The 18,469-nt window shown below is 39.8% G+C and overlaps 1 protein-coding gene across 3 annotated transcripts in view; it reads right to left on the minus strand.

Moving 5' to 3' along the window:
- The window catches only part of NALF1 (NALCN channel auxiliary factor 1), an 860,969-nt gene extending 844,006 nt beyond the window's left edge, over nt 1-16,963 (minus strand). For all 3 annotated transcript variants that reach the window (XM_063792312.1, XM_063792311.1, XM_063792313.1), the window contains exon 1: nt 16,055-16,963. In XM_063792312.1, the coding sequence (XP_063648382.1) occupies nt 16,055-16,963 (909 nt within the window). The remainder of the gene's footprint in view (nt 1-16,054) is intronic.
- Nucleotides 16,964-18,469: the final 1,506 nt, after the last annotated feature.

Genomic DNA, 18,469 nt, shown 5'->3' on the forward strand with positions numbered 1-18,469 from the left:
GCTTCAAGAATACTTGTCCCAGTAAACAGCATGAAAACTGCATGGCCTTTTATCATCTACCTTGGAAGTCCCAGAACGTTATTTCTGCCCTACTCACTCTCAACTGGAGGAGTGTCAAAGAACCTGCCACTGTGTTTCATAACCACCCACCGGCAAGCTCTCTTCTTTTCCTTTTTTCTTTCTTTTCTTCTTCGCAAGGGATTAGACAAAAATAATTAAGAAACAATGCCTATCTTTAAGAGTACTCTCAAAATCTAACAGGAGAAACAAAGGCACTGGTATATAATTCATTTTATAGCTTTATCATGTAAATTATTCATGTGTTGCTAGAAATTGTCTTCAGGCTAATACTTTTAGTAATTTATTATTTTCTTCCTTTTCAACAATTTGTATGCAACTTTTGAAAATTAAGATTGTTTCTACACCAAGTAATATGACAAAAAATAAATGTAAAATTGTGTTAAAATGCCTTAGTTAAGAATGCTGTGCCCTAGGCCTTAGTTTTCTTATCTGCAAAATGGGATAATTATCAGGCCTACTTCACAGAATGAAATAAATTGGCCTGGCATTATCACTAAGTGCTAATTGTTCACTACCACTACCTACCAGAGGAAGAAATCTTCCCTCCAGCTTAGGCATAATTTTGCTGTCTCTCCACTTATCAAATTAAAATAAAAAGATAAAATTTGATTAAATCAATTATATTTAAAAAGACAGAAGAATGTTTTACATCACATACCTTCCCTGTACTTGGGTTGTTGACTGATATTAAACTGTTTTCAAATCAGATGACAAAAGCAGTCATAGTATTATACTTGTTTATATTGGTTTCTATTATAAGTAATAGACTTTACATGCACACATACACACGAAAAGCCGAATCATGGCCATTAGGGATTCAGTTTCTTCCAGTAACAGCTTCTTCCTTGTTTTACTGGTGATACTCTAACTCATTTCATAATGCGAAATAATACAGAACAATGTTTGGAAAGCGATATTTAAAACATTGGCTGGCCAGGCACGGTGACTCATGCCTATAATCCCAGCACTTTGGGAGGCCAAGGCGGGTGGATTACCTGAGGTCAGGAGTTCAATACCAGCCTGGCCAACATGGTGAAACTCCATCTCTACTAAAAGTACAAAAATTAGCCGAACGTGGTGGCATGTGCCTGTAATCCCAGCTACTTGGGAGGCTGAGGCAAGAGAATCACTTGAACCCAGGAGGCAGAGGTTGCAGTGAGCCAAGATCGCACTCCTGCACTCCAGCCTGGATGACAGAGCGAGACTCCATCTCCAAAAAAAAAGTAAAAGAAAAAGAAAATTGCTGTGAACAATTTGAATTTTTGGAACTATATGACCTGCCTAGGTGATCTGTCGGAGGTTATAACAATCTTGCTTCTCTGCACATCCTAGGGAAGTTATCTGAATAAGATCGTGTAGTGTGTAGTAAAGGACAATATTGACAGTTTACCCCCATGGTTGAATTAATCTTTCAATTATGTTGTCAAATAGTCACTTTTTCTGTTAAGTGGAATCTTCTCTCTTTCAATGTTGTCTGAATTTTTTACCGGACATGGTAACCTTCTAGTATCTTTTCAGTGTCTTCCAATTCATAAACTAGGCAGCAGAATGAAATAGTGACATATTTTGCTAACACCTTCTAATTTGGAAAACAAGTGACATTAGCTTTAAAATTGCACATATGGAAAAGTTCACAGATGAACAGTTTTTTTTTTTCTTTAAGTGGCCAGATTAAGGAGACACATCCCCACTGCAAGCTATGGAGTGATCACATCACTGTTTATTACTTTTCAAACCCATAATTAGCCATAAAGAAACATGTACAAATAAAATACTGTATTTATATTTCCCATATAAAAGACTCTGTTGTTCAGTTATAAAGTTATCAAACACTATATTTTATAAAATTCCTATTTTGTAATTATCTGACTTAGAGCTTATTACATTTTAGAAGAGAAACAACGACCCTTTCATAAGCAAGGAGAAGGAACAACTGTCAGGTTGAAATTGCTGCACTGTCTTAATTTCAAAGATCTGAGTAAAATCTAATTTTTAGTTACAGGTTAGAAGTGGGACTGTTTGAAAAGGGAAATGTGTTAACTAGAATTTTTAAGTAACAGATTAAGAGCACAATGCTTTTGGATTAAGGGCTTTACAGGCCCTTTCATTTTTTTTTGTTTGTTTGTTTTTTGAGACAAATTCTTGCTCTGTCATGCAGGCTTGAGTGCAGCAGGACAATCATAGCTCACTGCAGCCTCTACCTCCTAAGCCCAAGCAACCCTCCTACCTCAGCCCCCCAAGTAGCTTGGACTTCAGTGCATGCCACCATGCCCGGCTATTTTTTTTTTTTAATTTGGGGGGTGTCACTATGTTGCCCAAGATGGACTTGAACTCCCGGCCTCAAACAATCCCCCTGCCTCAGCCTCCCAAAGTGCTGGGATTACAGGTATGAGCCACCTCACCTGACCCACGCCCTTTAATCTTGTTCTAATTAATGTGCACCTAGAAAAAGAAAAGCAAGTATTCTTCTAGGTTTTCCATTATATTCTTTTCTTCCTTTCCTTTAATAAGCATCGTGTTTATATACAAATGGCTTACATTTTTCCATGTCCATATATGAGTCACGCATGATGAAATACTTGATGACTTCTTCCTTTTTAAACTAGGTGCACTGTGGGACACCTTTTATCTCAGTGCCTAAATTACCATTGCCATATAATAATGGCACTCAAATTAAGAACCATTTCCACTAAAATTCTATTCTTAAGACGCAATATTCATTTGTTGCTCTACTATGCTTCTTTTTCCATGTAGTACACAACACTTGTGTGACAAAATGCATTCCCAGAGAAAATGATCACAAATTAAGACATTAAAATGTTTCTTTATGCAGCATCCTTTAATGACGCTGGACAATGATCATATCCTTTGCACAAAGTCACTGTGATCATTTCGAGGAAATGCATGTGGGCTTTTCAGAACTGCCAGATCTTGGTCTGTCTGATTCATGTGCTCATTCCACAAGCATGGGCAACTGAGAAAATGGTCCTTCACCATTACTTGAAGAAATCAGAAGAACCAGGTTGAAAAGCCCCTTGGAAAATTATTTTTCTTAAGTTTCCACATTAAGTACATTATCTGTTGTCATGGCATCAAAAAAACACAATAGAAAAAGTATAGGTTCAGGGCCATACAAAATAACCCACAATGGAGATAGCATTCCACTGATAAGAGAAAAGTATTATAATCGGTCAGAGGTAGGAAACAGGAACTCTCAAACATCATTTTGCGGTTTTCCTGGCTTATTTGCAGCATCCTTTCAGCCACTTCATCTTGTCCCATGCATTTCAAATGTCACACTATTAAGATGAATTAATTAAAAGTCATATTTGAGTGAATATGATTTTTTCCCAAAGCCAGCTCTATCGTAAATTAATTTTTCTAAAATTCTTCTACTCTAGTCATCACATGGAAAAAAAGGAAATTGTTGAGTGCTGTATAGTGTCTTCAGCTATATTGTTTTAATATTATTAATGTTCTCCAGTTGTAAAAGAAATGCAAATTTGCACGGCTCAGATTTTGCATTTAATCTGACTAAAGTTGATATTGTGAGAAAATTTAACATCCATCTAAGTAGGCTGTAATAGTGAAAACCTGAGCTTCATTTCCTAATCAGTGATTTACCACATTTCTGAGAAAGATTATTAGCCCCAGAAAATTAATTGACAAAACAATGTTTTAAATCTTCACATATTTGTATTTGTCTCAATTGTAGTTATTTATGGGTCTTAGTTTCTTTTCCTGTGGACACAGTCAAAAAGGGAACTAGGAAAAACTGATAAGCATTGTAACCACTCCTGCAATTACAGCCTTTTGTAAAGTTGCTACTTTTATGAAACAATTGGGAACACCAAAGATTATCCCCACAGCTTTAAGAACACTTTGAAATTTTCACTATGAAAAAATTTGAGTTCTTAGTATCACAATACTGCAATACCACAAATTAAAATTTAAACTAATAAATTTAATTCTAAATGTACAATTAAGAATTTAAGACATAAATATCAATAGACTTTCCTAATGTTCCACAGATTTTGCAGTTATTTAGAAATGAGAAATGTATTTACCAAAGACTAAATAAAACACACAAAAATAGATTGGGTACTCTTTCAAAAAAGACTTTAAAACTTTAAAAAGTTTGATTTTATCAAAAAACAGCTCCTTTGACTCACTGCAGGTGAAATAGCATAGAAATAGTTGGATTGTTTCACCCACTAAGTTGTAAGGACAACAAAATACTAAAAAATACTTAAAAGACTGGATCAACTATTTTAATCATCTTAAAGAGCTAATTCATTTAATGGAGAAATCCAATTTAGTTGACAGCAAATACTCCATTTTCTTGTCAATGAAGCAAAACTATGCAGATAGGATTTTATTCACTCAGAGCTGAATTCTCTCCTCTTTACTAGAATTTGCAGGCACACTGAATAAAAACGAACATTCGGTGTAAAAAAAGCCAAAGCTGAAATGATATAAAAGGATTCATCTTTTCATAAGTGACTTTTAATATTCAATATATATATTTAGAAACTTTCCGGGACCCATAGAATATATCTGAAACCTGCCATACTTGGCCAAACCTCCAGAAAGCAGGTCACTTGCATTTTCATGCTTGTGGCCTCTCTTTTTTCTCGCTATTTCACTATTTCATCTGGACTGTGGCATGAGGCCATTGCCTGAGAAGGAATACCTGCCTGACAACTTGTTGGCTAGTGGTCCATAACCACCAGTCTGCTGTTCACTACGGCCGGAGATACCCGATTTTAAATGATTTAAGATTCACATTGACCTTTTTAAAAACATTTGCTTCTCTCCAAACTCTGCAGCTATCCAGGGTCACTGTGATTCCTGAGGTTAAATTTATTACCCATGCCTTTTTAAAAAGACCTATTTGGGGTCAGGGGCGGTGGCTCACGCCTATAATCTCAACACTTTGGGAGGCCGAGGCGGGCAGATCACGAGGTCAAGAGATTGATACCATCCTGGCCAACATGGCAAAACACCGTCTCTACTAAAAGTACAAAAAAAATTAGCCACGCACGGTGGTGTGCACCTGTAATCCCAGCTACTCGGGAGGCTGACGCAGGAGAATTGCTTGAACCCGGGAGGCGCAGGTTGCAGTGAGCCAAGATCGCGCCACTGCACTTCAGCCTGGTGACACAGGTTCCGTCTCAAAAAAAAAAAAAAAAAAAAGACCTATATGGAAACCTACTTCAAAACGTCTGTGAGGCAGTTCATTTGGACTAGGAAAAGGCCAACTTTTGGTAAGAAACCAATTACTGAGATTAGGCAGATAACCTCGTGGATCTTTTCTACCCGCTCAGCATCTAGAGAGCAGGCACAGTGGAGTGCTGGTGAGGTGTAGCAGGGAGTGGTCACCTCTTTGCAGAGGCGTTTCGCTGACAGAAAGGAAGCTCTAGCCACATTTCACCACACGCTTGCTCCATTGTATCTCTGGGTGCTGCCTTAAACTGGATGCACCAATCCCCATTTTACAGGAACTGGTGAAAGCACCCTGGGAATCAAGGCCTCTCTGACTCTTAAGCCTATGCTCATTCCTTACACCAAGATTGTCCAACCCCCGGCCCGTGGGCCGCTGGCAGCCCAGGAGAGCTTTGAATGTGGCCCAACACAAATTCATAAACTTTCTTAAAACATTTTTGTGATTTGTTTTTAGCTCATCAGCTATCATTAGTGTTAGTGTATTTTATGTGTGGCTCAAGACAATTCTTCTTCCAATGTGGCCCCCAGAAGCCAAAAGATTGGACACCCCTGCTTTACACCAAGCTGCCACAACAACACACATTCTGGATGAAGCAAGTTACATTATCTTTTACGTACCAAAGAATTGTACACTTTATCCACTCCTGCTGTTCTCCTCCACCTCCTTCCCTCTAAAACAAAAACAAAAGAAATAACAGGGCAACCAGACATGGGCAAAGACTTGCGGCACAGTGAGCAGTATAAGGTAATAGTGAAGGTAAACCCAAGAGATTAAGAGCCAGGTGTTCCTGGGTTTGAATTCTGGGTGTGCCATACTTACCTATGAGAACGTTCGCACACTCTTAACCTAAGTCTTAATTACCGCTTTGATAAAGAAAACTGAGTTTGCCCATGATGTTGAATTTTTGTGGGGAATGAATAACATATGGATGATAACATTATTATGACAGAACTTGTTTATTGAATAAGTGGAATTCCCTAAGAGCGAGAATTTTTTTTTTTTTTTCAGACAGGTTGTTGCCCTATTATCCAGGCTGGAGTACAGTGGCACGAATACTGCTCATTGGAGCCTCAAACTCATGGATTCAAATGACTTCCCACCTCAGCCTCCTGTGTAGCTGGGACACAGGTATGCACCACCATGCCCGGCTAATTTTAAAAAATTTTCTTGTAGAGACAGAGTCTCACTATCTTGCCCAAGCTGATCTCAAACTCCTGAACTCAAGCGATCCTCCTGCCTTAGCCTCCCAAAGTGCTGGGATTACAGTCATGAGCCACTGCACCTGGACAAGAGAAAGAATTTGTATACAATGACTTCAGTTCTTTTGATAATGTCCCCAAAGAATTGGATGTGGACATGAATAACTATGTGCAAAGAAGTGCTGTGAAACCAATGGAGAAAGGTCATATGAAAACTTCCCCTTCCCGGCACCACCATAATGTTGAGTCCTGCTTTGCTCTAGAGGGTTCTTTGGGAGTTTATAATGCTTGATGTGTTTGTGACCAGAAGAGATGAGACAGTATATATTCTTGATATTAGCAAGAGCAAACAATTACTTATACATTAGTTTCACTTCCTGTCTAACTCTAGGGTAAGTATATATACTTTATTCATTATTTTTTAAATTATTCTCACGGATAACATGGATAGGAATCAGAGAAATAATTTAAAGTTGAAATTGGCAAGCTTTCCTTTTTAAAATCAAAGTACTACTACTGTGAGCAAGGTGTTAGGCTAAAAAAAATAGTTATTTTTTTATGTGATGGAATTTTATTGGCACTAAGTACCATCTCACCATGCAAAGTCATTCCGGGTGCCTCATCGTATGCCAAAGGATGTTGGATGGAATGTTTAAAATTATGTAGCCCAACCTGCAACCCACAGGAAAGATGCTCTCTAGGGTGGTGGCCGACAGCTCCCATCCCATTTGTACATCTTCTGTGGAAATGTGCTCTTGAGTTCCTCAGACAGCCCTTGCTTTTGTCGGAGAGCAACTCCTTTCATAGAACACTCTTCCTTATGTAGAGCAGAGATCTTCTTGCCAAAACACCTGCACACAGAGCCTCACTCTCACCCCTAAAGCAACACAAAGCATTGGATAGTAAGACTTCCTTCCACAGGACGATTTTCGTCAAGTTAAAGAACCTTGCTGTGTCTCCCTGTGTCTTCTCTATCTCAGGGTAATCCTGTTTTCATTCATGCAGCACAGCTTCCAGCCTTTTCTTCAACCTGCTCCATCTTCTCTGTCATGGCTACCAGGTTTGCCTTGTCTGGTAGCTCTAGCTCGACATTCAAGGATATCTGTTACCCACTTCATCTCAGTCCTCAATCAATAAAAATACTAACTATGGCTGACTGGATAAATGCCGAGTGAAGTAGAGAACAACAGAGACAACCAACCATAACAGAATACAAAGCTGGAAATCTAGGGTGCAGGACAAAGTTGACACCTTCTACAATGGAATCTGGAGGCACATGGCTTTCCAATGCCTGACAGACGACATAACACAAAACGTTTCCCAAGACCATTTCTACCCACAGGTTTACAGGAGATGGAGGATCACTACAATGGTTTCTCCCCTTGTCCTCTCAAAAAGGCTGTGAACCAAAGTGCTCAAGGCCTTTGGTTACGCACCTATCAGGATCCAGTCAATCTAAAATGTAGCACGTGTTAATCTCTAAATTAAAATAGAGAAAAAAAATTCCAGCCTTAGGAATGAAACATTTTACTTCAACTGAACTTATATTTTCCATTTTACTCTACAGTTGTTCAATAATTGAGTCATCTTTCTAGAGAAGCACAATAAATGTAGGTGCAATAAATCAGAGGATTTTACCATACAATATGCAAAGTCTGTTTATAAAAGTCTTGTGAATCAGTCTTCTATACAGAAAATTTATATGAGATCTCAAGTGAGGACTATATTAATTTTATTGATGTCTCCCATGGGTTTTAATGAATTGCTCCCATTTACTGGGCAGTATCAAGCCCTAGGCAAGGTCTTTTCATATACCAGACTAAAAGACTCTGCCATATTGAAATTATGAATTCATAGAAATTATCGCCAATCTCCAAAGTTTATTTCCATCCCACCAAAACCATACACACATCCTTTCTCTACTCAGCTCTAAACGTGAAATCAGAAACCTACGTGTTCTTCTGATCTTCACATTATTCATTCATATTCAGGTTACGTAAGTCTTTGACATGATAAACCTGGCCATCCATCCTAGTTGCCCAGGACTCTCACATTTCTGTCTTCTTTGTTTGCTATATCATCGAAAAATGTTTTTAATGATAAATTAAAACTAAACAGAAGTAGTAAATATGGCAAAATTCATAATAATTGTAAAATGTATAAGACAGTTACATGTGGGTTTATTATAATAATGTCTTAATTCTTTGGGATGTTTGTAAATATTTCTAATCAAAAGGAAAAAGAAAACATTTACAGTGATGAAGTGACCCTAATATTTAAATTACCCATCTCGGCTGGGTGCGGTGGCTCAGGCCTGTAATCCTAGCACTTTGGAAAGCCAAGGTGGGAGCATCACCCGAGGTGGAGAGTTCAAGACCTGGCCAACATTTGGAAACCCCATCTCTATTACAAATACAAAAAATTAGCCATTTGTGGTGAGGCACACCTGTAATCCCAGCTACTCAGTGGGCTGAGGCATAAAAATCACTTGAACTGGGAGACAGGTAGCAGTGAACTGAGATTGCGCCAATGCACTCCAGCCTGGGCAACAGAGTGAGACACTGTCTCAAAATAGATTAATTAATTAATAACCCATCTGTTTGACCTTGGGATAGTTAACTTTATGTCCTCACATTCCCCATCTGTAAAATCTGTAATAATACTTCCCTCATAAAGTTGATGTGATGATTAAACAAATTAGAATAGTTTCTGACATCTAATAAATTCTGAAGCTTGTTACCTGCTATTAAAGATTGCTCTAGGGCTTAAATTTCTGGGTGATTTAAATCATTTTCTGTAAGAGTTAATACTTAGTAATGATCGTCTATTTAACGTCTTAGTTCAGTTTTCTATTCAAATAAACAAAGTCAGTGACAGCTCCATAAGAAAGAGATCAATCTTTTTTGATGGAGGTGAAGGTACAGAGAAGAAAAGAAAGAATTCTGAACTTCGAGTTCCCCACGGTACACAGGCTCTGGAAATGCAGCTAACAAATGGCAGGAGAGGACCCAGCAATGGAAAGAAGGCACATTGACAAGGAGGAAAGGAAAACTGAGAGGTGAAGAGGCTAAGTCAGCAATTTTTTAATGTTGATAGAACTCATTTTCCTTCTTGAGCAAAATGAAGTAGCTGACATACAAAATCCCCATGTATTTCCAAAGAAATGATTATTGCATTCACCCACCACACATGTTCTACTGCTAAGATCAATAACGGTATTTAAACAGGTATTAAACATCTATCTTTTGCAGGATCTTTAAGCATCTGAGATAGCTTCTATAAATTTTGTTTGTAAATGACTCAATGTAGAAAGAAAACTTCAAGTGGGGAAAATCAACTACCATATTTTAACACCTTAAAAGCCCAAGAATTTTAAAAAACTACCCAAGAATTAAATATTTTCATGCATTCCAGTACAATACATCTGTAAGTCATTAACAATTTGTTGACAAGAAAGAAGTCATGTTAACCATCTCTCATTTCCAGTATTAAAGAATCAGAGTAGGCGGGTGCGGTGGCTCATGCCTGTAATCTCAGCAATTTAGAAGGCCAAGGTGGGTGGATCATTTGAGGTCAGGAGTTCGAGACCAGCCTGGCCAACGTGGTGAAACACCATCTCTACTAAAAATACAAAAATTAGCTGGGCATGGTGCCAGGCTATAATCGCAGCTACTGTAATCCCACCTACTCGGGAGACTGAGGCAGGAGAATCGCTTGAACTCAGGAGGAGGAGGCTGCAGTGAGCTGAGATCACGCCACTGCACTCCAGCCTGGACGACAGAGCAAAACTCCAACTCAAAAAAAAAAAAAAAAAAATCAGAGTAAATTAGAGCATTACATTGAAGAAATTCCACTATGTAGATTACAATGATGCTTGATTTCTTATTAGATAAAATTTAAATTTAACTTTATATAGTATCTCATGAATTAAACTTAAAAAATAAAAAAGATGACTGATATTACAACCTTGGCTAAAATAAAGAAAATCCATAGTTGCCTGACAAAACCTTAAACAGTCAAAACTCTGGCCCTCCATCTCCTTCTCTCCATGATCCCTTCTAGCACATTCCCTAACTCTGAGACCCAGTTAGTTCACTTCTCATGCACTTTCTCAGTCTCATCAATAGAAATTCGTTCCCTGCCCTTGGGATGTGTCTTACTGCCATTACCACTTTTTAAAAATATCTGAGTTATACTTTCATCAGTTGAGCAAACGGGATTATGATGTACTACTGAGATATAGGAGCTGAAAGGTCATTCTATATCAATTGTCACTGTGAACCAGAATGGTGGTTCCCAACCTTGGCTGCACATCAGAATCACCAGGGAGACTTTGACAGAGCGCAGACCCATGACACCGGCAGGACGATAAAATCAGAATCTCTTAGGGTTGGGATGCCCTGGCCTTAGCGCCCTCAAAGATTTCCAGGATGTTCCACTGTGACCCCAAAGGCCACTAATCTAGAGTATATGTTAACTGAAAAAAATATATTTGCAATGTAGATCAATATAAACAACAAAATATTTGGTGCTTAGTCATTGTGAGATCAACACAGCGGATAAAGATTTTAAAAGAAATTGAGAAATAAAATTAAAGCAATAGTTCACATCATTCAAATCAAAATAGTCTTTTGTTTGAAACAGTTATCCATAAATTTGTTCTCGTACATTAAATCTGGTAAAAATATATGTTAATGAATTATGATTTACATGTGGAGGAGAATGAGAGCATTGCTTGATTTCCTTTGTTAATACTTTAATTCATCGTGTATATGTGGACACTAACTTCATCTAATAAAAGAGGTTAAAAACAATATATAACAGCAATTATTTAAACTTTGTGATCATACCTATGTAGCCACTAGTTTGACCCAGTTACAAGTTCAAACTAAAAATATGTATTCCATGGTCTGTGAGAAAACAAATATCTAATAATAAGATATAATGTGGGATATCTTTCTATAAAAATAAAACACAAATCATAAATCAATAGTTGTACATGGAGCAAGAAGATAAAAAACCATAAACTAAAATGATTATGATATTCTCTTCAACCTCATAAATAGCTTTACTAATGGTTAAAGAAATAAAAATACATATAACTATCATGCATCAATAAAAAAAAAATTTAAGTAGTCATCTGCATGGTCAGACTGATCTTGTAGAGAAGCAATTCCACTATAAAAATTATTTGTAAATAAAGTGGTAGAATATTAAAAGGTTCTATTTATAGATGTGTACTCCACACTTCTGAACAGTGACATGATATTACAATAGCACTTAGTCAAAAGCAAAATATTTTTGGTTCAAAATTTAAGTGATAAAAAATTGTAAGATACTTGATTTCTTCTTAAAAAACTATTTCTTGGCCAGGCGCTGTGGCTCACACTTGTAATCCCAGCACTTTGGGAGGCCAAGGCGGGCAGATCACGAGGTCAGGAGATCGAGACCATCCTGGCTTACATGATGAAACACCATCTCTATGAAAAATACAAAAAATTAGCTAGGCGTGGTGGCGCGCACCTGTAGTCCCAGCTACGCGGGAGGCTGAAGCAGGAGAATCGGTTGAACCCGGGAGGTGGAAGTTGAATGAGCCAAGATTGCGCCACTGCACTCCAGCCTGGGTGACAGAGTGAGAACTATTTCTTTATGAATCTTCAGTGTGTAACACTAAAATACATAAGAATTTAAGAAATGCATTTTTTTTTCTTTTCAAATTGTACATTATGTAAACCAAACTCTACGTTCTCAAACTAGTTGGGTAATGTTTGTGGGTGATGCAAATGAGAAAGCCCTGCTATACATGCCTAATACTTGCAAGGTATCCTTTTGGTCAGAGTCTGTTATATAAAAATAAGCAATATAATCTGCTTTAATATAAGATTGTAAAAATAAAAATGTGAGCATTCATACATTCTTGAGAGAACAAAAATTACAATTTATACTGAGAGAACTAAAGTACAGATGGTACAATGGTTTATTTTGCAATCTAATCTCAAACCCACTTACACTGACCAACTGTTTGAGGGAATAGTAACTAAATAAAGCTATCAATAACTTTAGAAGTTTGTCTGTAAAATAAAAGTTTATATCCCATAAATTCCTCACTTTTATATTCATTTGCAAGAATTCTCAGGAACTAAAGAATGGCACATATAAGAGAAAATATGTATTTAAGAAAAATCAAGCATGTTTATAATAAATATTTGTACTTTTGTAACAGAATATTTCATTTTTTAATATTGTCGAACAACTTAAAAATTTTGGTAGCTTTGTCAGTTTTTTATTATGCATCAAAAACATTGTTTTAAATAACACTGTAAACTACAGGGGAAAATTTCTGCTGTAGTATTTACTACTCAATTGATGTAATGTAGCAAAATGCTATAGTATTAATGATATGGTCAACATCTCGTGTTCTTTATTTATCCATAAATAATTTCCCAGATAAATGCATATATTTACATTTATCAGAATATTTAAAAATATTGAGTGCACATTTTTTTCTATGATACATTGCAATACAGAAGTACATCCAATCTATATTTGACCAGCAATTACTATAAGTTTGAGACACTATAATTTTATTAGATCTATTCTAAGGGGTTTCTTCTGAATAATTGGTCAAAAAGCCTTTTAAACAATTTAAATCAAAATGAAATTTAATTTATTCTTATTTTATATGAAATGTAGCAATTTTGAATGAGGGCAGAATATGTAACCGGAAAGTAATAATTCATCCTAACTCTAAAATTTAGAAATCACTGCATTACTCATTTAATTATAAATGAGTATAATAAAGTTAATATAGTTTTTCTAAAATATGTATCCCAAAAATTTGTGGTGCTAACATGATTTTATGTATTCTTTTCTCTACAATCTTAATAAATATATTTATAAATTATAAATAAAAAATTAATTTTAATGAAAATATTACCAATTACAGAAATATAATACATTTACTTTTAATGTAGCCTATGACTTTGCAGATGCCTTCAGAAAGGAAAAATTTTGCATAGAACTTCTATCTTGAACAAGGCTCCTAATGATAGTCATTTCATAGGCATAAGTCCATCTGAAATAAGTAAAAGTGTTCAGAAAGAAACTCAGGTATATCTTTCAAGGACAAAAAACATTTTAAGTAATGCGGCATAGTTTATATGTGAATGTGTTTGTGGCTTTTTCAGAATCAAAGAGAAATTATATGTTAAACTAAGAAACTATGCTTCTACTCCCTTTCTACATATAATCAATTGATTTGTGAGTCTTAAACCAAGAACACCACACTTCAAATTTGCAACTGTAATTTTTGACAACAGCTATTATGGAATAAATATTTCAAGTTTACAAGAAACCACAACAAAAAAACACCCCACAACCAATAAACGTCTGCACGACATAACATGCAATTAATTCTCCATTGCGGTGATAAGAAATCAAGTGTCTGCATTTACTTATCAAGGCGAAGACTAAGTTTTTAAAGAAATTAAGGTTTTTATAATGTGCTTTTTTGTGCCTACAATTAACTTCTACTTTACACAAAAACATAATCCAGAAGTAGGCAATAACGTTATAAATGAGTTAACTTACACTATACTTTATCGCTATGATTATGTAAATGATGTAAATATACAGTTGAGAGGTAATTTAGGTTAAGGGGAAAGAAAACTTTTTAATATATTTACTTGAACATTTAAACTAAGATGTATTTGGCATGCTCATTTGAAAATACGCTGCAGTCTATTGTCAATACAGACTGTCTTTTAAATACTGAGTTATACAAATGGAAATTATCAGAAATTAGGGTTTACATGCAGGGAAGGAGGCAAATATAATTATTACAGGGTACCACTCTTAAACACAACTAAACTGAACCCTCTGCAATCCTTTTATTACTAGTAGAATTAGAAGACGTAGAGTTTCCTTTTCTTTACAATTTCAATGCAACATATCTTGTCAAAATAAATAACTGCAATTATTGCAGTAGTTATTCATTATTAATTTCTACCATTAAAGTTTTATTCCCAGGCATAAGTTAAAGTGATATGGTTAAAAAAATAGATAAAAAAGTTTAAGATACACTTGTCTAGTGAAGTATCACTCTAAATTAATGTTGTAAATTCAGACTTACTATTTTCAGAGAGCTGTGTTTCTGGTCTTGAAGAATGAGAATAAGGCAAGGTCAGTTTGAGTTTAATTTAACTGTCAAAAGCACAACTAATCCGCCCAAAGTAAAATATGGCCCTTCGACTGTGTTCATTTAAAATAGGCATCCCTTAGTCCAGTTCTTTTATCAAAAAAATCACAAAATTATTTGACCTATACCACCCTTGACTTTATTTTCCCAGCAGAACGCAAGTGAGACAGAGGGACAGTTGTTCTGCTTGTATATGGGATTGGGAAAGTAGGAGAGAAAGAGAGAGAATGTGGTGTATTATTTCCCTTGAAAAGCAGTACCCGTTTATTGTGTTGTGTAAGAAATTACCCTTGGAACAAAACATTAAGGCTTATAGAGATACTGTCATTACATCTTCCCTACTAAAGGTCACTGCAGTATCTTCATCTTCAGTACAGCTCTTGGGTAAATCTCATTTCAGCACCACGGACAGAGACGCTTCTATTAAAACCTGCGCCTATTGTTGCATTTGCATCGACCAATTCTTAAGAAACTTGCGCAGGCTTCCCATTTGCCCATCAGCAAGGGTTATATTCTTTATTACACTGAACAGGGAGAGCTTAAATATAATACAGACTATTAAATATTTCAGTAAATTTTAACTACATCATCAACGTTTTGCTATTTAATACTTCTGGAAAGCATACTGAAAATCAAGCTAATTACATAGTGTGTCTGATAAATAGCCTATTGCTAGTCAATCACTAGACACCTAATTACAACTGTTCATTCATAGTGAGTCCCAGATCAATAATTATACAAATGTCCAAGAGCAAACAGAAAACTTAAAAAAAGTAAATATCCTCAGGTAGGCCCCCAGACTTTCTGAACAACCAGAACTACCCCTGTAAAAACAGGTAATTTTTTTTAACTACCGAAACAACTACAACCACTTTCTCTTGCTCAACCAACTTAATGATGTCACTATGAGAGCGTTCCTGTGTGCAGATCTATATTGCAAACCACACATGCCTGTCTCGAACTCTTCTGACTTTACCTGTGAGCATCAGTGTGCAGTCTCATTGCTATCTTCCTGACAAGACTTTTTCAACTTCCTTTTCTTAAAAGATGTAACAGAGTTTGAGCCAACTGCATGAATGTAAGAAACAGTTAAAGTGCCAGCTTGATTATCTCAGATAACCGGGGACTTCCCTGATCTTCCAAGGACTCCCAGAAGAAGGCATCAGTCAGTCCACCAGCAATCCACCAGGTATTCTCATCTCAAACAGCAAGCCAAGCTCTTAATAACCGCAGAAAACACAAAGTAACAAAACCAGAGCCAAAAAATAATAATAATAAACTTGAGAAGACACCCCAACCAAGCAGAGATAGGAAAGTGCAGGAAAGGGGGAAACCCCCGAGAGTTCCTACCTTACAGTCTTCAGGACAGGATTTCACCGAGTACTCCTCTGACTGTAAATATTTGTGGAGCACGCTTTCAAACTCTTCGTATTTCTCCTGAGCATGGTGGTCATAGTCCTGGTAAGCCTCGACGCACTGCCTGCAAGTGGTCATCTCGCCGCCTTCCTTGAGCACCACATCCAGACTGCAGTTCAAAGTGTTGGGACTGGACAACCCCGAGAACAACTCCCAAAGTGTGTAGGAATTACAAAACGAAAGGTAAAAATCCGACAAGTTCCAGAGCGGAGTGGGATGCTTGCTCCTCACCTCCTGCCCGTCCCCCCCGGCCGCCCCCCGACTCCAGTTCCTGGCGCACACCGCGTCCGCATTCTCCACCGTGAAGCACTGGCCCGAGGACGCGCCCTGGGGGTAACAAGTCTCCAGGCGCCACACGGGCTTGGCAGAGTTTCCTAGAAAAAGAGCCTTGCCCCGGTCGTCTTTGCCTCGGTTGCCCTTGCCGCCGCCGCCGCCGCCGTCTCCCGGGGAGGGGGGCAGGGTGGGGGACGAGGAGGCGGAGAGGAGTCTGTGTGCCTGGGCGGCGGGCGAGGACTCCCCCATGCTCGCCAGGAGCGCGGGCCAGGAGGGCTCCTGCTGCCGCCGCTGCTGCTGCTGCTGCCGCTGCCTCTGCTGCTGCTGCTGCTGCTGCTGCCGCTGCTGCTGCTGGTGCTCCTTGTCCCGGGCCCGGGTCAGCTTGGCCTCGGCGCAGAACCACAAGTGATCAGAGAGCAGGACTGTGAAAAACAAGAGAGATGCCAGAGACAGTCGCCATTTCTGAGCCCTCTCGGAATCGATGAACGGTTTCTCGTTCTCTCGGGGTGCTGCCAACCAGATTTTTAAGCCGTCGTCATACTGCCGACACATCCAAGCACCCCTGGTCATATTTTGGGAACGCACAGCCCTGGCCGACTCCACCGTGAGGGCGCCTGTGCCGGTGTCACCACAATATGCATTGACTTAAAGGGTTTAATTTCCTTATCCCCTCCTCCCGTTTCTTCTCTCCTCTCTCTCTTTCTCTCTCTTCCCCTCTCCCTCTCTCCTCTCTCTCTCTCTCCCTCTCCCTCTCTTTTATCTCTCTCTGTCTCTTTTGCCTACATAAATATTACCAGGCTTTGAAGGAAGGTCTGACTTGCTTCCGACCTAATCATCAGCCGACCCCATCCTCTGTAGAGTGGGAAACAATAATGGAGAGAGAGAGAGAGAGAGAGAGACGGAGGAGGCTGGTGCTGGTGGCCGGTGGCGAGGCTGGGTGCAGGGGGCGATGGTGGAGGTGACAGGGTGGCTGGCGCGGCTCCGGTCACCCAGGCATTGTCAGCGCGCGGGTCCCCATGGCCCCGCGGAGCCCAGCCCGCTCTCCCCTGCCAGGGGCATGCCGCGCCTCCGCTGCCCACTGACGGCGCCCGGAGCGCCTCCCCTCCTCCTCCTCCTCCTCTTCTTCTCCTCCTCTTCCTCCTCCTTCCTTTCCTTCTCCTTCTTCTTCTCCTCCGCCTCCCGCTCCTGCTCCGCGCTGGCTCTCCCAGAGTCCGGAGCCTGGGCTGCCTCCGGCGGGGCGCTCCCTCCCCCCCACCCCCCACCCCGCGCTCTAAGTGCTGCCGCCGCCGCCGCTGCCGCAGGGCCGCCCGCGGGCGCCGCCGCCGGGGCTCCGACTGCTGACGCCGCCTCCCGCGGAGCTCCGGGCCGAATCGCCTGGGCTGGGCCTCCCGAGAGCCACAGTCATCTTCAGTCCGCGGGCTAAGTTGCCGCCATCTTCGTCCTGGAGAAACACTTTTTTGGGGGGAGCGCTGGCTTTTGCGTCATCTCCTCCCGCGCCGAGCTCGCTCCATCCTGGCGCAGTGGCGCCGGCTCGGCCCGGGAGGAGGGCGAAGGCGCGCGGGGGCGGGCGGCGGCGGGGCCGCGGGGCCCAGGGGCCCCCGCCCGGCTCCCCGGCCTCAGGCGCCTGCTCTTTCCTTTCCGTCCCCCGTCCACGATATTTTGTTTTAATCACTGAAGAGAAAAATAAAAGTCAGACTGCGGACGGCATGGCCGGTGAGGCTCCTCGCGGCCGCGCCGCCCGCACGCTCTGGCTCCGGGAAGCGTCTGAGTTGCAGGCGCCCGGGCAGAGGTCTCTACTGGTGCGAGGGTCTGGGCAGAGTCCTCTCAACTAAGGACCGAGCCACTTCGGATGGAAGGTGGGGGTCCGCGGAGGAAGCTCGAATTGGCTAGAGGAGGGATGAGGTGACATTTGGTCTCTGAATGCGTCTCGGATCCCGGACCCCGAGATCCATCGCTCCCAGTGCGTGCAGTTATTCCGTCCTGCTGTGTGACACGGGAGAATGGCGCGCACGCCTGTGCACCTGCATCGACCGTGTAGCTGCCTGGGTGACAGCCACCCATTTGTCTATGTTTTCT

Source organism: Pan troglodytes, chromosome 14 (genome assembly GCF_028858775.2).
Source record: "Pan troglodytes isolate AG18354 chromosome 14, NHGRI_mPanTro3-v2.0_pri, whole genome shotgun sequence".
NCBI lineage: Eukaryota > Metazoa > Chordata > Mammalia > Primates > Hominidae > Pan > Pan troglodytes.